This window comes from Phyllostomus hastatus, unplaced genomic scaffold, assembly GCF_019186645.2.
Source record: "Phyllostomus hastatus isolate PE091 unplaced genomic scaffold, TTU_PhHast_1.1 phas_contig_29, whole genome shotgun sequence".
NCBI classification, from domain to species: Eukaryota; Metazoa; Chordata; class Mammalia; order Chiroptera; family Phyllostomidae; genus Phyllostomus; species Phyllostomus hastatus.
Window position 1 is genome coordinate 44,594,550 of NW_025333835.1, and position 23,202 is coordinate 44,617,751.

Consider the following 23,202-nt stretch of genomic DNA (forward strand, 5'->3'; position numbering starts at 1 on the left):
GTCACACCCAGCCTTGTGCCTGTCGTGTGCAGGTAAGTCCACGGGGTTGGCAGCCACGAGTCCCACCCCCTCGCTGTGGGACCTCCACGGGCAACGAAGGCCGTTTGGACTCCAGTATCTTCACTGAAGGAGTGTCATCCCACCCACACAGTCGCCGTGTTGCCTGGTGTTTGCGATGGAATGGAACAGCACACCCAAGTCTTTCTGAGGACAACGGCTGTGCAGGTGCAGAAACTGCATGACCTGCTGACTTGCTCCACCTGAACCATTGTTTTTTTTCATCACCAGTAACTTGCAGGGGGCGTGGATAATACCTACCTCAAGGAGTCGTGAGGCTTAAAGAAAGTAAGACACTCAAGCTGTGAAGTTGTTGACAAGTACAGGTTGGTTTTTATTGCTCATTGACGATACAGAAAGCATGATTAATTCTGTGTAATTTATTCCTTTGACTATGCATTGAAAATCAGAGCAACCTTGAAGTCCCTTTCAAACCGAGGGACTTTCTTGTGAACTGCGACATAACATTGCATTAAAATGAAGAGGGAACTCACAGGCTTGAGTGACATAAGGGAAGCACCTCCCAGGACTTGGGGGCATTTTAGTGCTGACTGATGCCACTTCCACGGGGCATTAGACACCTACACTTGAGCATCATAAATGGACATCATAAATGAACCCCACACAGCCTTTAGTATCTCCTTGTAGACTGACATGCACGAGAAAGGAAAAGGAAATTCACACAGTTCTGAGGACACTCAGTCTGGAGGAACACACAGTCCACTGATATTTCTTGGACTTTTGCATCGAACACCCGCACACCCGTGGTCTGAACGGCTCCGTGGGCACGCTCATCTTTCTGAGCTCCTTTCGGAAGTGCGTCCTCTCCCGCCACCCGCCCGCTCCCCTTTCCAGGGTCTCACGTCGCTTGAGGTCAGTACTTCAAGTTCGCCGAGACAGAGCAGTGCTCCACGAAAGACGTGGCCGGTTCAGAGACAGACGTGGCTGTTTTCGTGGCACGTGGTGTCCGCGGCAGCCGCAGACACGTAAAGCTTCCCGTCTGGACACACGCAGAGTTCGTAGAGTCCGCGTGAGCTGCCAGCAGGCCCTGGGGTCCCCTGAGCCAACTCGGGCAGACACACAGTCTCCGCGTCCAGCACCAGCTGTTTGGGAGACAAGGAGAGATCACGCGGGGAAGGAGGCATGCACGGGGTAGTGTGAAACCCCTGCTCCCAACTCGCTCTAAACAAGCTCGTTTTCTCTCTGCAGAGGAAACGAAGAGTCGCGTGAGCTGTCACATTATCCGAATCCTTTAAAGCCCATTTCTACTGTGTATTCGGGCAGGGGGAGGAATTCCTCCTCCAGCGTGGAGGGGAGTCACCTCTGCTTCACCCAGGTGCTGGGTGAGCTTGGGAAACATGTGATGCTCACCCCCCACAGCGCCGTTCAGAACGAGCTGACGAACGAAGCGATAGAATTCTCGTGCCGAGTCATGTTTATCGCATTGACCTTGTTAAATCACCTTCTCTTTCCCGTTAGGATCGATTCCAAGCCACAGAACCAGATTCTTCTAAGTAGTTTCTTACCTGCGAGTGTTGGAATGTCCCCTAATTTTATTTTCCCTGTGAAAGGCAAATAAATTCATCCCATTCGCCATCAACCATCTCCCCAAGTTTTAAAGCAATGAAACGGCTGCCTTCCACGAGCTGCGGGAAAGCAGGGGACAGGCCAGGGAAGGCCAGCTGAAACCAAGGGAGAGCCGCTGGGCTGAGAGCTCCAGCCGCAGTGCCGTGCTGTGCAGCCGCCAGGCAACCAGACGGCCGTGGGCGGGGATTCGGAGACTCGTTGGTAACCGAAGGCAGTCAGAGTTGCCGTGGACACGATGTTCGCCCTCGCCCACAGGGGCGCCTCCTCCCTCTTTCGCGGGGCTCCACCCATGAACCCCGGTGCTGGGGCGAGCTGCCGTGTGCAGGCTGCCCTCCTGCCATGGACGCAGGCGGACCACTGCGGGCGGGAGCGGGGGCTGCCGCAGCATCGGCAACATCGCAGGCAAAGCTCTCCCGGAGGAAAAGGGATCTCATGGGTGCTGCTTTAGAAAAGCAGCACCTGTCCACGCTGCTGCCTGGTGCCGTGGGTCCCGTGGGTGCCGCGGCCTTTGCCCACGTGCTCTTGTCACTCTCTCACCTGTCTGCTGCTCCTGTCTCCTTTCTCACGAACAGTTGGCCCATCTTTTTCCAGTTGTTATCTTTTCCCCCCAGCAAACTCTCGTCGCTGGTAACTCACACACTGCCTCCCTGCTCATATTCTTCCGCTGCTGCGGGACAGGATTTTGCGGGAGGCCAGAGGTGCTCACCTGCCTCTAAACGGGTGGGCCCCAGGCATGAGGGACAGGAGCTTCAGCTCTGGGTCAGGCGGGGCTGCTTATGAAGCAATGCCCAGTTCACGGGGGAGAAGATGTCCTATCATTTAAAAATTATGGTCAGTATGTTTTTTTCCAGGTTTTAAGCATGCAGTGATGTTGTGATCTAGTAGTAAGACTCCACAATTCCTGATTTCCACGTTTGCATTCACCTGCTCCTGGCATCACGGCTCCTTCAGAGGAAGCTCGCCGGAGCTTTGCCGACGCCTTTTAGCCGCTCCCAGGCCTCGGATGGGCTGCCTGCATGCACCAGCTGACGCGCACGGCCTCTGCTTGTTGCCTCGGCTACACTTCCTCTTCATAGTAAATTCTTAATATTAAATCTGGCGTAATGTCGACACAGCGTCACCCCTGTTCCCATATGGGTGTCGCAGAGCCCTGTGACACCGTGAAGCACGAATTCCCCTGAGCTCAGAACAGCGGTCTGTGCATCGATCGAGCGCTGGAACAATCCGGACTAGCAGCATGAGCTCCGCAGCCTGGCACGACTGTGGCCCGTAGCAGTGATGCATTATCTCGGGGACGGGAAGTTCCAGATCTTATCCTTGTTGTGGCTGACTTCTGCAGATCTTGTTTGCACCCAAACATGACTTGGGGTGCGGAAGCCCAGTGCTCTGAGCGGTGACAGATAATGATCGTCACGTCCAGGTCCCCCCTCCTCGTGACGGCCGCATGGAGACCAGTCCAGCCACCGTGGGCACGGCAGTGTTCACAGTCCCTGCAGTCCCTGCAGCCTCTGCAGGTCCCGAGTGCTTTTCCAAAGCCGGAAGTGACCGGAGGCTAGATGGCATGAACACCGGTTAAAGGAAGCTGTCCGGATCCAACTCTACGCAGGGGTGTCCAGCCTTATGCCATCTCTGGGCCACACCGGACGGAGAGGCGCTGTCTTGGGCCACACGTTACATACACCGTGACGCGTAATCACAAAAACATCTCATCGCGTTTTAAACAGTGTGCAGTTTTGTGTTGGGCCGCATTCATAGCCATCCCCAGGTGGCCCGCGGGCCTCCGGCCGGACACCCCTGAATGCAGAACTATTGTAACCTTTCTTGGACCTTCGTTCAACGCCCACTGAGCGTTTGCCTTGGTTTCACACGCCCTACTCGGCTCTTTCCCTGCGGTTCCTTTACAAACGACCTTCATTCAGCCTGACCTGCCGGCACCTCCCAGACACGCGAATCCGGAGGACACAGCCCTCCCGCCCGCTCGCCTGGACTCACCCGGCCGTCGCCGCCGTGAAGAACGATGTCCATCTGCGAAAGGGCCTGGACGCTCCCAGCCCGAGCGCGGATGTGAACGCCCTGCGGGGCGTCCATGCTCAGGCTTCGCGTGGGGGACTCTAATCTGAAATGCGGGCAAGAGACCAAGGAGAGACGGCATCACCGAGAGCCACCCAGGAACCCCTCCGCGAAGAGCCTCGCACGCACGGAGAAAATGATGAATGAGGCACACAGCACCGTCACGTCCCTGTTGAATGCGAATCTAGTGCGTATTGTTCGTGCACGAGGCCAGAGATGAACTTTCTACCAGTGGGAATGCATGCAGTTAGCGCCCCCTAAAGGCAGGGCGGATGGCAGCAAGCCCTGCCCCTGCGCAGGAGGTCCAGACGCCGCCGGGCGGGGCGCGCTGGCGTGCCGCGCCGGAAGGGCATGCCGTTTGCGAATAACTTTGCGGGGCTATTTTCTTAGTTAAAGCACAGACTTGTTTGGGGGGAAAAAAAGACAAATTGAAGGGCAGCACACGCATTTGCTTCATAAACTAGAATGCACGTTTGGCCTTTAGGTTTTGTTTGTGTTTATATATTTATATTCATTTAGGAAGAGGACAGGACAGGTGCAAAGATTTCTTTTGGAAAACTACTGAACTGATGGCGTTAATACGCGGGATGGAGATTGGGCTCAGCTGGGTTTGTTTTTGTAAAACTTGAAAGAATCTCGTTGGGGTGGAGTCAAAGGTGACACAGAAGTTCTAGGAATATTGGACCCGGGAATGTGCCTCTGCCTGGAGAACACTGAACGTCCACCAGATGGCGCCATGGGATCACTTGAAAGATTTTTCCGTGGCTCCAACCCAACCGCGCCCAGAAGTTTGGAAGGCTGATGGGCTGAAAAGTTTAAACGGGAGGAGAGGAAGAACAGGGTAGAAAGAGAGTTGTATCCCCCTGAAGGGTAAGTTCAGCGTGCAGGTGGGTAGGAGAGAGAAAAGGAAATGATTAAAAAGAGAGAAGTACCCGGATCAGGAATTTGCTCTTGAATCAACTGAATGTATATTTGATAGTTTAGAATTAGGTGGCCGCCACCTCTATGTGTCATAGTAAACAAAGTTTCATTGCCCTATGTACATCGCAGTGTGTGAACTTTGATGTTACATGTTTTGAAATCTCGGTTTGACTTTGAGAAAACTCAGAGACACTGACCATCGCATATATTGGTTGGGCTTTGGTTTGGGGGTAACACTGGTATTTCCAGATGAGCTCGGTCTGGCTGGCGGCCCGTTTTGCCATTTTGACCTTGGCTAATTGCCTCCTTTTGTCCTGACCAGATTGATGGGAAGGAGGAGGGCAAGAGGAAGGCAGGGAAGAAGACTTGGAAGCCACCCGTCAAGGTCTGCTCCGTTTCAGACCGTTTGTGAACTTGAAGACCCTGGGGAAGGGTGTCTGTTTGAAAGATCACACAACCTCAAAACGGCCTCACTGGGGCCAATGACTCATTTTAAACCTTGTCATAATACGATGCTTCAAGAAAAGCAAACTTCTTCCCCTTTGCCATCATTTCTAGCCTTGAAGATGAAGTATTTCAGTTTAGCTCAGCGTAAGACACGTCCCCAAAAAGGCAGTGATTAGAATGCTCCGAGGTAGACATTTCTACAAGCACGTTGAAAAGGAGTCAGAGAGAAAATAACTGGCATCACAGTACTGCTGGCTGTACCCCCTACGCTGTACTCTACGTCCCCTGACTGCCCTGTGACTGCCAGTCGGTGCTCCTCGGTCCCTTCCGCTGTCTCACCCAGCCCCCCGACACACCAGCCCCTGGCACCCACCCGTCCTTCCCTGTGTCTGTTCTATTTCTGTTTCGTTAGTTTGTTTCGTGCATTAGATTCTACGCGTGGGTGAAATCACACGGCATTTGTCTTTCTCTGCCTGACTTATTTCAGTGAGCACAAGGTCCGCCCACGCCGTCGCAAAGGGTAAGATTTCCTTCTTCTTATGGTCAAGCAGTGTTCCATCGTGCACACGTGCCACAGCCTTTCCGTCCGCTCGTCTGTCGGTGGGCATGTGGGCTGCTTTCGTATCCTGGCCATTGTAACTAACGCTGTGATGAACACGGGGGTGCGCATGTTCTTCTGAATTAGTGTTTTTGCTTTCTTCGAGTATATATATATATATATATATATATATGCCCAGAAGTGGAATCTCTGAGTCATAAGGCAGCTCCCTTTTTAATTTTCGAAGGTAACTCCATACTGCTCTCCACAGTGGCCGCACCAGTCTGCATTCCCGCCCACAGTGCACGAGGGTCCTCTTTCTGCACGTCCTCGCCAGCACTTGTTGTTGGTTGGTTTATTGATGACGGCCACTCTGACAGGTGGGAGATGGTATCTCATCCCAGTTTGAATTTGCATTTCTCTGACGGTTAGTGACACTGAGCGTCTTTTCACAGGTCTGTGGGCCCTCTGTGCGTCCTCTTTGGAGAAGTCTCTGCTCAGGCCCTTTGCCCACTTTTTAAATTAGATTGTTTTTCTTGGTGTTGAGTCATATAAGTTCTTTATACTTTTTCTCTCGTATAAAACGAAGGTCAAGTCGGTCACTTCTGAGGTCGAGCGGACGATCAAAGGAGATAAAGTGTGACGGCACAGTGGTCCCTGGCACCTGAGTGCACTCAGGACACGTGAGTTCGTGCCTTCCGTCCTCACCGCGTTCCTCAGGCAATGCCTTGCACTTTCACTGTTCTCTCACTCGCTCTGGTTGTAGCGCTTGGGCGTTGTGGCCCTCCCTCAGCATCGCCTTCCAGAGGAAAAGAGAGTACTCCTTTGCCGTGTCTTTTTCAGCAAGGACCTGCTGTGTCAGTGAGCAGAATTTCTGCCCTGGTGGGACGGCACAAGGCGAATTGTTTAATTTCGAGATTTATATATTTTAATTGGAGCACTTAAGCCATTTATATTTAAAGTGATTATTGAGAGATTTAAAAAAATGTATTTACTGCCACTTTATTTTTTAAATATTTTCTTCTGTTTTTTTTTCCTTTTTCTTTTTTCCCCTTTTTAAAGCAAACCCTTTAACATTTGTTGAAATACTGGTTTGGTGGTAAGAAACCCCTCTGGCTTTCTCTTGTCTGAGAGGCTCTTTATGTCTCCTTCATTGTAAAGGTTAGCTTTACCGGGTAAAGTAGCCTTGCTGTAGGTCCTTGCCTCCATCACCTTGAGTATGTCACGCCAATCCCTTCTGGCCTGAGCCAGTTCTCTTGAGTAGTCAGATGACAGTCTAATAGGTGCTCCCCTGTCGGTAACTACCTGCTTTTCTCTTGTGGCTTTTAAAATTCTCCCCTTGTCTTTAAGCTTTCCCGTTTTAATTATGATGTGTCTTGATGTGAGCGTCTTTGGGTCCATCTCGTTTGGGACTCTCTGCGTTCCCTGGACTTCTGTGTCTTTTTCCGTCACCAGGTGAGGGAAGTTCTTGGTCATTATTTCTTCAAACAGGTTGTCGATCCCTCGCTCACTCTCTTCTCCTTCTGGTGTCCTCATGATGCAGATTTGGTACACTTCATGTTGCCCCAAAGGTCGCTTACACGCTCCCCATTGTTTTTAATTCTTTTCTTCTTGCTGCTCTTCTTGTTTTTTTTCCTACTTTGTCTTCCAAATTGCTGATTCGATCCTCTGCTTCATAAGACCTACTATTTATTTTTTTCAGTGTGTTACTTACTTCAGACATTGCATTGTTTATTTCTTTTTTATATATTTTATTTATTTTTTAGAGAGAGAAGAAGGAAGAGAGAAAGAGAGGGAGGGAAACATTGAGGTGTCAAAGAAACACTGATTGGTTGCTTCTTGCATGCCCGCAACCAGGGACCTGGCCCACAACCCAGACATGTGACCTGACTGGGAATCGAACCAGTGACCTTTCTGTTTGCAGGTTAGCGCTCAACCAGCTGAGCCACATCAGCCAGGGCACGTTCTTTATTTCTGACTGGTCCTTTTCAATGGTTTGTCCGTCTTTTTCATGCTGCTGAGCATGCTCACGATCATTACTTCAAACTCTATGTCTGAGAAATTGCTTGCCTCCACTTCACTTAGCTCTTCTTCTGGACAGTTCTCTTGTGCTTTCATTTGAGGCCAGTTTGTGGTTTTTTTTTTTTTTTGTCTCCCCATGGTGGCCGCCTCTTTGTGTTTGTTCCCATGGATTGGGTGGGTCTGCCAAGACTCCGGTGCAGACCCACGTCAGACGCTGCCTGTGACTGGCCCAGGACTCCCTGCTTGGAGCTCTCCACGATCCACAGCTTGTGGCCCCCCTGCTGGGCCTGGGAGTGTGCTGAGAGCATCAAGCTACACGCCTAGGCCGGCTTTTACCAGCACCAGGCCTCGGGGAGGATCAGCTGAAGTGTCAAGGCTCCCAGGGATCTGCCTCCCTCTGCAGGCTTCCTGTTAGACTTCAGCACTGAAAGTGCCTCCAGCTGTGCTCCTCAGCCGGGCTTACGCTCCACAGGGCGGGGCAAAGGGATTCCTGCAGGTGGGGCCGGGGCTTTCCCCAGGCCGATGCCGCGTGGAGAGGAGTGCTCTGCCCGAGAGGGGTGGCCCCTGCAGTGTGGGGGGTGACCGGGCACAGGGGTCCTGGTGGCCGACCTTCAGCTCTCTCCCCAGAGCCACTGTCCTCTGCTGGAGCCCCGGGTGAGCGGCTGCTAACGACATGTGTGTTGGGTGGGGTAGAGAGGAGTAACCTGTCGGCAGCGACAGGCTACAGGGAAGCACAGGGCCCGCACTGAAGAGGGCAGCAGGGAGAGGGGAGGCCGGGGCGCAGGGACAGGGAGAGGGGAGACTCGGGACTTTCTGCCACCTTTGCGTTTTAGTAAGTAATGGCCAGCTACATGCAGAGAGTCATGGGGGTAGAGACAACTAACGGAATAAAAAGCAATCTCGTAACAATGGCTAAAATATTAGGCTAGCACCCATGCCGGTATCTGCGATCAGGGAGTATGTTTGCATCGGAACAAAGTCTTTACCTGAGCTCCTGAAACGGGCTGGCGGTTACGAGGGGCGTCTCCGCTGAATGTTCAAAAAGAGCCCCTTCAGGCCCTAAACGAAAAACGAAGACGCACCAGTTTTACAAAGTGAAGGACGCGACACCAAACAGAGAAAACGTGTAGACCACACGCAACAGCACGAGCAGGCTCTGGTCCCTGTGGCCGAGTCCGAGCCGATGCGTGAGCTGCCGGGAAGGATGGGCTCAGTCCCTCTCCTGCCCTGCCAGGGACGCCGCGGTCTCAGTAGCTTCCTACAAAAATGTGACTTTAAAGCAATTCAAAATATGCAGGCTGATTTTAGACCTAGAGAGCAGCATTGGGCCTCAACATGAAAAAGAAGTGATTTCAGCTGAAAACTGCATAAATCTGTATCTTTCAGGTAATAGCAATTTGACTCATTCTCTAGATTTTGAAAGTAAAATTTGTATCGTGTGATGTGTTTCTTAAAGCACATCAGCGAACTATAGAAAAAATTTAAAAAATATTCCACTTCTGGGAATATAGCCTAAGAATCCCAAAACACCAATTTGAAAAAAATATATGTCCATAGCAGCATTATTTACAACAGCCAAGACTGGAAGCAGCCCAAGTGCCCACCAGTAGGTGAGGGGATGAAAAAGCTGTGGCACATTCACACGGTGGAATACTACTCAGCCGTAATAAAGGAACTCTTACCCTTTGCGACAGCATGGATGGACCTGGAGAACTTTGTGCTCAGTGAAATAAGCCAGTCAGAGAGAGACGAATACCATATGATCTCACTTATACATGGAATCTAATGAACAAAATAAACTGACGAACAACACGGAAACAGAGGCCTGGACACAGGGAACAGCCCGACAGCTGTCAGACGGGAGGGGGAAAGGGGACTGGGGGAAAGAAGGGGAAGGGCTCAGCCAAAGAACATACATGTGTAACCCACAGACACAGATGAAGTGTGGTGATGGCCAGAGGGGAGGGGGCAGGGCTGGGTGGAGGAGGGCAAAGCAGGGAAGCATGGGGACCTCTGTAATAGTGTCAACAATAAAAAAAAAGGTTTGAAAAAGAAAAATTTTTAAATATTGAAAACTGACTTTCTGATTTCTGGGAGTCAGTGAGTTCCCAGCTGTCCCTCTGGTTCTCAGAGCAGTGCGCAAGCTCGGGGTGAACAGAACTACTCTTTGCCTCTGGGTGTCTCCTCATCTTACAGAAGCTCAGCAAGTAAATTTAGAACATGTTCTGAACATTTTCAAAATAAAGTTTCTTCTTTTCAGTCCTAAAAATGAGTCCTGTCAAAGAAAGGCCCATCTTATCTTTATTGTAAAGAAAGAAATGCTTGTTGTAAAAATAGAGGGTATCCAAATACCCGATATAATGGGAGTCAAAGAGACTTGGAAGAAGGTTCTTTTGCAGAAGTCATGTGGGAAACGGGTGCTTTCATGTAGCGCAGATGGAGAGGAGTTCGCGGTGAGCTTTTGGGTTATGCCAGTTGGAGGCAGATAAAGGGTAACAATGCGGTGGAAGAAAAGATTTGAGGAGGGTGCCATTCTTTTAGGAGAGTACCAAAGAATCTCCCAACAAATGTCGTGAAGACAAGTCAACAGCCCTGGCGGGGTGGCTCAGCTGGTTGGAGTGTCATCCCGTGCCCTGAGAGGTCATGGGTTCGATCCCAGTCAGGGCACATGCCTAGGCTGCGGGCTCTGTCCCCGGTCAGGGTGTGTATGGGGGCAACTGATGGGTATCGGGTCTCTCTCTTTCTCATCGATGTTTCTCCCCCTCCCTTCCCCTCTCTCTAAAATCAATAAGCATGTCCTTGGGCGAGCATAAAAAGATAAGAAAAAAGAAAGTCAACAAATTCAAACCATTTTTTCTCATCTGCCTCAAAGACTCCAGAGTAAATGAACAAAAGTGCCATTCGCTCGTGCAGAAGCGCACTCCGTGCGACATTGCTCCCTCCAGGGGGAAGAAGACGTGATATGGGTGGGATCTTACTGAGCCTTAAAAAAGATGAACATCGTACTATCTGTGACAACAAGGATGAGCCTTGAGAGCATGCTGCTGAGTGAGGTAAGTCAGACAGAGAAAGACACACACGTGATGATCTCATTTACACGCAGAATCCAAAAAGAACAACAAAACAAAACAACCGAAGTCACAGATACGGAGGACAGCTTGGTGGTTCGGCAGGTGAGGGGCGGAGGGTGGACACGGTGGGCGAAGGGAACCCAAAGGCCCGAAATCCCAGCTGTGAACTGAGGAAGCCTGGGATGCGCTCTGCACCAGAGTCCTGCAGTTGTGACACTGTGTTGTGGACAGGAAAGTTGCTCCTCGGTGAATGTTACAAGCTCTTACCGCAACAGAGAACGTGTAAGTGTGCGCGGTGATGGTGTTAACTGGGGCTTACAGTGCCGGTCACTTCACCATCCGCACGGACGTGGGGTCATGGCGCTGAAACGAACATAATGTTAGATGTCGGTTACAGCCCAATAAAACGAAAAGAGCCGCCACGTACCGGTTACTCGGAGTCTGTCCGGGCCGACCAGAACCTGACTCTCGTCCACAGTGAACAGCGGCTTCCCTCCTTTGGAATTGATCTGGAACTGCGGACTCTGGACTTCCACCATTTTGGGGCCTGAAGGATCAATTAAAACAGGTTATTGTAAAGTGTGCACTACACGCAGTGCCACAGTCTCTGTTTCTGCACATTCCACGACATCCACACCAGCAAGTCACTAAACACTTAGAATTTGCTACTGATAATTTTTTGATGTTATGATTAAAATGCTAAGTTACAAGTCTAAATCTGTGGTGTTACTTAATTTATGTCAAACCTGTGCTAATCTATATCAAATATATGTATGCCTAAATTATTTAAAAGTTACTTTCTTCAGGTTTTTGAAACTTGCCAACAATCATTTAATTCTGCTATGCATCACTTGAATCTGCATCCTTTTGAGTGCTGACCAAATGAGGACTTTGTATTCTGAAGCGTGAGACTTATGACAGGCTCACTTGAATGGCTAACGTCACCCCGGAAAATGGCTCCCGCTGAGATGATTTCATGACACTGAAGACTGAGTTAGTTGGTGTTGAGAACCGCAGCCAATCAGATGAGGAACCAGAGAGGTCCCGGAGCTCCTGTAGAGCAGGAACAGATGTGGCCATGATACCCAAGGGCAAGGCATGGCGAATGGCTCTAGAAAGGAAGGGGACAAGGCAGAGAGGCAGAGGGACAAGTGAGGGGAGAGGGGGAGAGAGGGAGAGGGAGAACTTTGGATCTCAGCCCCTGGCCTGAGTTCTCTTGAGGGCAACTACTTTGGCTACTTTCCTTTGGTCCCTGAGATTCTTTTGCATCCTGCAACAATCATTATGTTTCTTGTATTACCTTGCTTGCATGGTCCTCTATTTCTGGGAATCAAAATAACTTTAGTGAAAAGACTTCAGACTATCCCCCCGGATGCTAATTACTCTCTGGGGTCCACGCAGCACGATATTTTTTTAAATCCATCCACTGATTGTTCACGAATGACTTTGAATTCTTTAGAAGAAAGAGCAAACTCATCCACCGGAGCTCACTGTTCAGGGGCCACCCCCGCGCAAGGCGCATGACTCACCCACTACGAACCTGCCCGTGACCTCTTCGTCAGAGCTGCGGGCGTTGACCGTCACGTTGTGGGTGGACTGCAGCAGCAGAGGGGAGTCCTACAAAGGATTTGGGAGATTAGCCAAACATACTCTGCTCAAAGTGACTATATCCTCATGTCGGCATGGAAGGTCGAGATTTATGTAAACTGATTTCTCCACGGCCACCGATCCTGCAATCCTAACAATTGCTTTCATACAATTATTTTAAAACCTTGAAGTACATTAAGGGGTAAGTGTATACACTTTTTTCATAAAATATAATAATCTTATGCTTGTGTATATCGGTTACAATGTGCCAAGTCAATTCTCAAGGTGAAGGTCAAAACCAATCAAGATTTAATGTGTATTTTTTTTTATTTTCCAAAGAATGGACATTTTATTTCTTATGATTTGTGCACAGGATAGGATATATTTTAAGAAGATAAATCAGAGAATGTTCAGCTCTTCTATAATAAATGCCATGTTACTTTTAAAATGCAAAATCTTCTCACCATTGCAAAAGAGCTTTTAAACTGTGTTGGATCCCTATTTTTTTTTTTTTTTAGCTTTTTGTTGGAAGATAAAGAGGCTTTATACACGTTAGTACTCTCTGCAATATCTGTTTGGAGCGGCAGGTTTTGTTTAACCGAAGATTGCTTGCTTTTATAAAAACAGTTTCTCCCAAAGGAGATTTGGCTGTTGGATCCAAGCGGTTTATGGTTCACTGAGAGGAAACCAAATACCTTCCAAAGTTTCGGGGAATAATGTGATTTTTCAGAAGTAAAGAAGTTTTAGGAGTGCTTTGCAAGTCGATCCAGATGGTCAGAAATTCTCCCACTTGCTTTGTAGCAGCAGATGGACTTACCAGCCTCTTGCGTTTCATCCAATCATGTGACCTTCAAACTTGCTCTTGCACTTGCATAAAATGACTGGCATGACAGTGAGTTGAAACTTTACCCGCAGTTTCAGCATCCGTCCTCTCACTGCACCCCTACGTCTGCAGCAGGGGCCACTACTTCTTCTAACACACGGAGGACGACATTGAGTTCCGAGAGGTTAGATTACAGCTCGCTCACAGTCATGGCTACCAAGCAACAGCTCCATGATGGCACCCCATCTTTAGATGCCAACCCTGTGCTCTTTCCTGCCCTCCCCGAGGATGGCAGAGGGTGGGGGGCTCAGGCTGGAGCTGCGGAGTCCCCTCCTGGGCCTCCACAAAGTCCGCTCTTCTGGGAACGGCCTGAGCTGTTCCATCCAAGGGGCGGCGCTCTCACGCCCCTTCCTTTTCCCGCCATCCTGCCAGGGGCGAGGCGACATGTCCCCATGGATTCAATGCCCATTGCTCTGTAGATTGGCGATGTCCCGCATCCGTGCGTCCGTCTGTGTGCCCTCTGAGTGTCCTCTTTGGAGACGTGTCTAGCCAGCTCTTCTGCCCACTTTTTAATTGGGTTGGTTTTTTTTTTTCTTATGTTAAGTTGCCAGAGTTCTTTATAACTTTTGGATATTAAGCCCTTACCGCATGCCTCGGTGGTGAGGACGTGCGTACGTTCCCCCAGGCCGTCTTTTCATTTTGTCGGTGGTTTCTGTTGCTGTGCAAAACCTTTTTCGTTTGATGTAGTTCCAGTTATTTCTTTTTTTGTTTCCCTTGCCTGAGTAGATAGAGCAGGAAAAAATATTGCTAAAAAATATCCAAGGTTTGCATTCCAACTTTCTTTTCATTTGTTTTAGTACAGGATATCTTTTTAAACATTCTTTTACTCTTAACCTCCTTGAGTCTTCATAGTTAAGGTGGGCTTTCGTAGGTGGCATATAGTTAGTCTTGTTTTTTAATTCCATACAGCAATCTCTGGCTTTTAATCAGCATGCTGAGACAGCTTGTATTTGATGGGATTATTGATGTGGCTCCGTTCAAATCTGCCAACTTGCTATTTGTTTTCTTTCTATTCCATTTTCTCTGTGTCCTTTGCTGGCTTCCTTCTTGAGAGAGGCTACACCTGTTCTCTGTGATTTCTGCCCTGCATCAGTTTTTTGTTTTTTTAAATATATTTTATTGACTATGCATTACAGCTGTCCCATTTTTTCTCCCCTTTACTCCCTTCTGCCCTGCACCACCCCCCCGCCAGGAGCACTCCCCCACCTTAGTTCATGTCCATGTGTCCTACATACAAGTTCTAAGGCTTCTCCATTTCCTATATTATTCTTAACCTCCCCCTGCCTATTTTCTACCTACCGTTTATGCTTCTTATTCCCTGTACCTTTTCCCCCGTACCTTTTCCCCTTCTCTCCCCCTCCTACTCCCCCAGTGATAACCCTCCATGTGATCTCCATTTCTGTGGTTCTGTTCCTGTTCTGGTTGTTTGCTTAGCTTGTTTTTGTTTTGGTTTTAGGTGTAGTTGTTAATAATTGTGAGTTTGCTGTCATTTTACTATACATGTTTTTTTTCTTCTTTTTCTTAGATGAGTCCCTTTAACATTTCATAAAATAAGGGCTTGGTGATGATGAACTCCTTTATGTTGACCTTATCTGGGAAGCACTTTATCTGCCCTTCCATTCTAAATGATAGCTTAGCTGGATGTATTAATCTGGGATGTAGGTCCTTGCCTGTCATGACTTTGAATACTTTTTTCCAGCCCCTTCTTGCCTGTAAGGTTTCTTTTGAGAAATCAGCTGACAGTCTGATGGGCACTCCTTTGTAGGTAACTGTCTCCTTTTCTCTTGCTGCTTTTAAGACTCTCTCCTTATCTTTAATCTTGGCTAATGTAATTATGATGTGCCTTGGTGTATGCTTCCTTGGGTCCAACTTCTTTGGGACTCTCTGAGCTTCCTGGACTTCCTGGGAGTCTATTTCCTTTGCCAGATTGGGGAAGTTCTCCTTCATTATTTGTTCAAATAAGTTTTCAATTTCTTGCTCTTTCTCTTCTCCTTCTGGCTCTCCTATGATTCGGATGTTGGAACATTTACAGTTGTGCAGCAGGTTCCTAAGCCTGTCCTCATTTTTCTGAATTCTTGTTTCTTCATTCTGTTCTGGTTGAATGTTTATTTCTTCCTTCTGCTCCAAACTGTTGATTGGAGTCCCAGTTTCCTTCCCTTCACTGTTGGTTCCCGGTACATTTTCCTTTATTTCACTTTCCATAGCCTTCACTCTTTCCTCTCTTTTGTGACCATATTCAACCAATTCTGTGAGCATCCTGATTACCAGTGTTTTGAACACTGCATCTGATAGGTTGACTACCTCTTCATCTCCTAGTTCTATTTTTGGAGCTTTGATCTGTTCTTTCATTTGGGCCATATATTTTTGTCTTGGCAAGCCTGTTATGTTGTAAGGGGCGGAGCCTTAAGTATTCATGGGGGGGGGCAACCTAGTCACTGCATTGTGGTGCTGTATGTGGGGGAGGGGTCTGCTTGTTACAAATTTCATTGGGGTGAATGAGTACAATACTGTGGCAGATTTATTTTTAAAGTCACACAATTATTTAATAGTGATGTTTAATCTCTTAATAGAGATTTCTGAAGGACCGCAATCTGGATAATTAGTGTAATTACTACAGAACATACCACTACGGCACTAATTTCATTCTAAGTTTCTCAGATAATCTTAAATGCCTTGAAAGAAGTGTGTTTAAATTACTTGAACTAATGGAAAGAAGTTTATTATTTCTGATAAAAGTTTTGATGACTAAACCTTTATTTCATTATGATTTAAATTACTGAGGCTACCAAATTCAAATTTGAAGCACTTGAAAAGGAAGCCTTTTTTTTGGATGATTTTATTTATTTATTTTTAGAGAGAGGGAGAAGGGAAGGAGAAAGAGAGGGAGAGAAACATCCATGTGTGGTTGCCTCTTGCACACCCCCTACTGGGGACCTGGCCCACAATCCAGGCAGGTGTCCTGATTGGGAATTGAACTGGCGACCCTTTGGTTTGCAGGCTGATGCTCAATCCACTGAGCTACACCAGCCAGGGAGAAGGGATCCTTTTTAGAATGTAATATCAGATAAAAAGTCCCATAGCCTCAGAGCCAAGCCTTTGACAGAGTGTAGCATGACTGTGTGTCCACGTGGACATTTTGAGAACTCCCTTCTAAAACATACTGAATTTTTTAGCTTAACCATTGTTTGTTTTCATAAAGTACAAATGCTTGGAATGTTTCATCATTGTCTTACCACTCTGGAGCGTATTTCTTTGGCGTACAACGGGAATAAGAATTCCGATTCCCCATCCAGGTAAAGTCCGTTCTCCATCACACGCAAGTAGCCCATTCCTGTCTGTGAGAAAGATGAGACCGTCTAGGTTTTGTTACAGCTTTCGTTTTCCTTCCTTTTAGTATCAGCTTAACTGACATGTGCATTTGCATCGATTTCCTATCGGCTCTTTTCTGTATTTCTCCCAAAGGATCAGAGTAGGAGAGACATCAGAGAAAGGCTGACAAGAGAACTCATCTGAACTCAAATGAAACTGAGCCTTACACAGCTTTTATGTGGCTGGGATGGCTCAACCTTGAATCGGTTTCCAAAAACTGTTAAACTAAGGTATTTTAAATTTAGACTTAAAATGGAGGTGATGTACAAACATGCATACTATGCATTGTGTTACTTTCCCAAAGAAAAGCTGTCCAATGGACCTAACACTACTGTGAAGCTGTGAAAATACTGTTGTCGTAAATGCTAAAGAAGAAATCACAGCTTAAATATATTTATGTATACCATTTATATGTAATTCATCTTATAATGATTTGTAATATATTATATACTTGTATTAAATAGTTCAATGCATTTATATTAAATATATTACATTTATTAACACATTTCAACCTACATTTTGATTGGATTGGTAGTTTACCTCTTTGAATATGTGAAAATATGTTTATTCATTATGTCAACAAAAGAAGTAATGTGTGTACTGGCTAGAATTATGGCAGGAAAGAAACACAGGCACAGCCAGTGAGGGACACAGAGTGACTGAAGGCACTTCAGAGCAAATGCCACAACCGTGGCTCCTGGGTGGAGCTGTGCCTGCACTCCACCTTCACCACATGTGTGAGGGGCAGATTGGCCCAGCTTCCTCCATGTCCACACAGCCTTTTGTCTCAGCGTAACGGTCTCACATTCCATATGACATAAATATTTTTTCAAAAAGTACCCAAAATATTGTCAGAGCATGTAAAGCCATGTGGCTACCTTGGAAACATGAGATTGTTTTAAAAATATGAATTTCATAGAACTACTGATATTTTATTTGCTAAATATCAGAGTGTGGATGTGAATTTATTGCATATCAGCATGGAGCTTTTAAAAAAATTAGGAACTAGTATCTGAATGGTAAATGTTTATTAAAAAGCAAATTATAAAATTTTACCAACTAACAAATTAGATAATCATCAAACCATCGTGACCCCATCAACCATAAGCTCAAGATTATTACGGTTTTCCCCCATGTAAAGATAATTACTCATAAAAAATCACAATAAAACCCAACAAAGTATAGTTCACACTGAAATCATTTAAAAAGTTGAAAAAGGTAAATGTCATATGTATTTTTGCTACTGACAATTCTGATACAGATGGAAACAAACATTGATTACATGGAAGGACGCCTCCACCAATAAAATATGGATGAAGCGACGGTGCGAACAGAACAAGAGCACGTTTACCAACGAAAAGAAAAGAGAGGAGAAAATACTCACTGGGGAGAACCACATCACTCTGAGAATCCAAATCGTGAGGCCGAAGTTCACAAGGAAGACGATGAGTAAGAGAAGGACAAACAAGTAGAGGCAGCGCTTTCTCCAGCCGTAAATGCCGATTTTGCAGACACGCTGGTTCTCCGGCCTCTCTATGTCGGTGCCCTCCGTGGCCGTCGTGTACTGTTCGTGCACCATCTGCCCCCCGCGCGGGATCCGCGTGGGGGAGGAGCGGGGAGAGGGGCGGAGGGACACGGGAGACCGGGGCAGGGTGGGGGGGACACGACAGAAAGAGAGAGCATGTTTGTCAACACCGATGTACTCTGAGTCCAATGAAATATTTTTATCCTAATAATAAATTTCCAAAATTAATGATTTTTTAAAGATAATTACGTATTACTTTGAAACAGGTCACTATATGTCAACCACAGAATGATTTTTAATTTGTCATGCAAAATGTCTTAGATATGATATACCCACTTCAAGTCCAATGGCCTCGTTTTCAGATATTAATCAATGGATATTAATCTATCTCTATCTATCTATCTATCTATATATATATACACAGCTTGCTTTCAAAATTCTGCATGTTTAAACCTGTAATTGAGTTATCAACCTAAAATAACCAAGTGATGAATTTCTTAAAAAATTCAGTGGTAGGAAAATCAAGCTGGTACAAGCTGGTCTGATTTCCTACACGTCTTCTAAAAAAATAGAATCCAACTTACTCGATTTTATGTGAAATTATTATCTCTCTTCAGCTACCAAATTGCTCAGAATTAAATAGACTCTTTATAAGATACCTACCACATGAACTTTTGTCTATAATTAAATTCCCAAGTATTGACCCACTTCAACAAACATCCAAACATGCATACAAAAGTGGAGAAAGGCATAATATTATTTGATATTGGCCAATCTCTTTGTCTTTCAAATATATACTTCTTTGATTTAGATGGTCCAGAATGAATGAGAGTTTATTTATTGATTTACTATATGGCATTTTAGAAAAAACAACATGTTACCTTTTTTAAAAATTTTGTTTTTTGTTTTCGTGTTCTGGCAAATTACTCAGAAAGTACGTGCAAATGTGTAGAATATTGGATTGCATAGCCATATTTTTGAAAGCTATATCAACACAAAATATCACCAAATACAGTGTTCAATTATGCAGATGCCCAGGAAAACACAGGGGAGTCTGGCAGAGTTATTTATTGGCAGCTGAACTAGCGTTTTCCTAGAACCACGAGTGATGTAATAGTTTTCTTGGAAGTCCCATAATGCTCTGTGACTCGGATTCCCCGAGTTCTGAGTGTTCACCTCCCTCCTGTACCTGTGGGCTTCTTTCTCGCAGCAGGTGCAATGTAGGTCTTATTGGTGAATCGCATACATTTCGCGTCATGAGAACTGGGTTTCGCGAAGGTTCTTGTACCTCTGGTCACTACCACACTTTCCAAACAAAGCCATTTGTTCATCATTGGGCATCTAACATTCATAGTCCATTCCGGGAACTGCACATTAATTGCTCCCATACATCCCCAAATGTGTTTAAATTATTTTATTGTTGTTCAACAGAAGAAGGTGAAGGAAGGAGTGGAAGCCACGTTAATTCAACCCAGGACCTATCTGGAAATACAACTAAATAGTGGAGAAATGACCCAGAACAAACAATGGAACAAGAGCAAGCGAGAATCCTCAAACCCTTATACACATGGAAGAACCAGCTTCAATACACCCAAATATGTTTAAATATCGTGTATATCTGGAGGCATCTGGTGCTTCAGCACTGGTGAGCATGGCTGTGAACGGAAAAGGCACAGCTCCGATAATAATATTCACAGTTAGCTCAGAGTATGTACTCTATTTCCTGTCATACTGCAGTAAGTATTGAGTTCATAGTCTTCCGACTTAAAAATCAGATCATGCGAGTATTTCAAAGAATATGTATTTACAGACTCCGAGGATGCTACATCTTCACAAAGTTCTAGAAACTATAACGAGAGGTACAACTTATATCCAATCAGAACTCAATGATATTATTAATATAATCAATCAAGACTGAAAGACCAATTTACTAAAATTATGATATAAATGATTCATATACTATTTATGTATTTTCCATTTGGACACATATTAAAATATTTTAAGTGGAGCCATTATGTTAAAAATATTTTCACCAACCATTCCCCATAGTAGAAAAAACATACATTTTAAAATATATTTGTCTCAAAATGTTTTGATAACAGAATATGATTTAATCAAAGTAATTGCCAAAATAGAAATGGTCTTTAATTTGCCTATATTGAGAGTAAAGGGACAATTATTTAGTTCAATTTAACCACTATTTAAGGTGGGATTTATACAGGCAGTTCTGCTGGTAGCTTTAACTTATTTCCCTACTTCTGAACCCAGCCAAATTAATCTAAAATGCAAAATTTTGTCTTCTGCTTCCATTTTCCTATCTTTTTAAAGAAAGATTTTATTTATTTATTTTTAGAGAGGGAAGGGAAGGAGATAGAAAGAGAGAGAGAGAAACATCAATGTGTGGTTGCTGGGGGTCATGGCCTGCAACCCAGGCATGTGCCCTGACTGGGAATCGAACCTGCGACACTTTAGTTCTCAGCTCACGCTCGATCCACTGAGCTATGCCAGCCAGGGCCATTTTCCTATCTTATTCAACATCCAACAAATATTGCATTTATGTTTCCATATTATTTTTCCCAACTCTGCATTTTTTCTTCTATTATCTCCCCTCCGGCCCCCTGGTCTGTAACACTGCCAATATTTGTTGACTTAATGCAGGAATACAGCGCAAAGACAAATTCTCCATTGAATACTGCTTTTAATGTTGTTCTACAGGATTATGTTTTGGTCCTACGTACAGAAGTAAACCAATGAAGAGAAGAAAATTATTTTCTGAAATATTCATGCAAAATAAAAGAGCCTTAAAAACAGGAAGCCTTCAGCAGGTAACTGCCCACAGAAGTCATTGGGCATCGCGTGGCTTCCTCCTCGCAGTGCGCACCTGAGTCCCCGCCCTGGCCCTGCCTCCGGCTGAACAGGTCAAATTGAACTTGAAGTTGGAGCCTGAAGTGGTTAAGTATCGGGGCTGAGGAATACGTCAACGCCTGTGGGAACGCCAGGGAAATACCCGGCCCTGCAGCTGGCCCAGAGAATAATACAGCTAGACAGGTGCTGGCGTGGCGGGATCACACTCAGGACGGCAGGGTTTTCCTGCCTGCTGGGAAGCCGCAGCATCGGGGGGCGCGGGGCGGTGGGGAAGCAGCAGGGGGCTGCGAGGAGCCCAGCAGAGGACACCCACGGGCCCTACAAAGTGTGCAAGATGAAGCCACGTGGGCACCCAATCCTAACTTGCCATTGTTTTTCTTTAAATGTTATTTACTTTATTTTTAGGCAGAAGGGAAGGGAGGGAGAAAGAGAGGGAGAGAAACAATGTGTGGTTGCTTCTGGCGCGCCCCCTGCTGGGGACCTGGCCCGCAACCAGGCCTGTGCCCGGACTGGGAATCTGATCAGGTGACCCTGTGATTTGCAGGCGGGCTCTCAATCCACGGAGCCTCACCCGCCAGGGAGACTCACCATTATTAAATGATTTTCATACATAATAGCCATTTCACTTAATGACTAGAAAGTATAGTTTTTACAAGGCAATACAGAAAGATCTTATTTTCAGCATTTCAACTGCAAGCTTAGCCAACATCTTTTGGAAACTTGTATTTGTTAGTCTTTGGCATTTGATATTTAAATATATTAAAATATTACTTTTCATCTGAGTTTGAAAGAACACCTAAGGTAAGTTCTAGAACTTATGAAACCAACACCCACCGGAACCATCAGCGTTGAAACTTCGCTGAGCGTGCCTCTTCGTACCTACCCCCACAAAATGTCTCCAAGAAAATAAGCAAAAGATAAACATAGCACATTTTGTACTAGTGAGTTACTCATCCTGCTGGCAAATCTTCCAGCCAGTCGAGTTATATTTTCCCTTGTTATCTTTCTGTATGCGTTCCTTTAAAAACTTGTTTTGGGACCGCCCGCCCCACATTAACGTAGGAAACACAGAGAAAGACAAGTTTAGTGAGCCACAGCCTAGCATGTGTCTACCTTTCACCCTGTTTACACTTACTTTTCCATATATATATATATATATAAAATACACACAGTACGAAAACAACCTTTCCTTCTTTCCGGGTTTGGGGAGAGAAATAGTCCTCTTTCTTTCACTCCAAGAACAGTTGGGGAGCTGAAGTCGGTGTTTGGCTGTTGCTTTGTTAATTCCCGATTCATCAGATGACTGGGATTTTTGTCCTCGTTGATTTCAATCTGTTTTTGAAGGTCTCTAGCAAACTGGCCACGAAATGTAATGCCAATGTCATTCCACCAAGAAGTTTCAGAGTAGAATTAGAAAATCGGTGATCTTAAAGGTTATGACTTGTCTAGTCTGACCACAGTGTACAATGCCGTGCTTGATGATATATGAATGCTCTCATGGTATTCTACAGATTAAAATATTAGGAATGCAATTCTACTAAAATGCATAACCTATGAGTCAGAGGAATAACTTAAACGAGGTGAAATAAGAAGCAAACTACATTTCATTGGTACTTAATCATCTTGGGATAAACTTACTCAACACTTGAAATTTATTTTGTTAACTGTCATGTCACCTATGAAGGGAAAAAAAATCAAGACGCCCTGCCTCTGTTAGGTTGGTAAGGGGTACATTGTAATTGTGTAAAATACGAGTACGAGATGATTGCTTACCTTAGACGTCGTGAGAAGTTCGCTGGCGAATCGGCTACCACCAGCGCACGCTCCAGCAGAGACCGACCGACTCCCAGGTTCCCATCCCCGGCCGCACGAGCAACGGGCGCTGTCTCTCGGCTTCAGCAGCCCCGCCGGGCAGAAAAGGCTTCAAGTATTCGGCCCGTCTCATGTTTCACCCCCTCCTGTGAGCAACAGGCGTGTGTCTAATTTTACTCAGTGACATAAACAGCTCATACCAGCTTAAAACTGTCTGGGCACCGGTTCCAGGACACAGCTCTATGTGTGCCAAAAAAAAAAAAAAAAAAAATTCTTACAAAACCGATGTTTCTACCCTGAATCGTGATAGTCTTATACAACTTTCTAAAATAGACTCAACCTCAAATGAATAGCAGAAAGGCTTCCGAGACGCTTTCCAGTAGAATCAAATGTTGACACAAATCTCATGAAAAATCACTTCAGATTAACATGCAATGTTTTAACTTAC

At 45.9% G+C, this 23,202-nt stretch overlaps 1 protein-coding gene across 1 annotated transcript; it reads right to left on the minus strand.

Annotated features, from left to right (window-relative positions):
- Positions 1-364: 364 nt before the first annotated feature.
- On the minus strand, positions 365-22,873 carry SGCG (sarcoglycan gamma). The gene is made up of 8 exons (XM_045839285.1): positions 22,716-22,873; positions 17,937-18,131; positions 16,417-16,518; positions 12,243-12,330; positions 11,141-11,260; positions 8,629-8,701; positions 3,637-3,760; positions 365-1,160 (listed from the first exon to the last, which is right to left on the minus strand). Exons 2-8 carry the CDS (start codon positions 18,129-18,131, stop codon positions 987-989), a joined length of 876 nt encoding a protein of 291 aa, XP_045695241.1. The 5' UTR covers positions 22,716-22,873; the 3' UTR covers positions 365-986.
- Between the last annotated feature and the right edge of the window lie 329 nt (positions 22,874-23,202).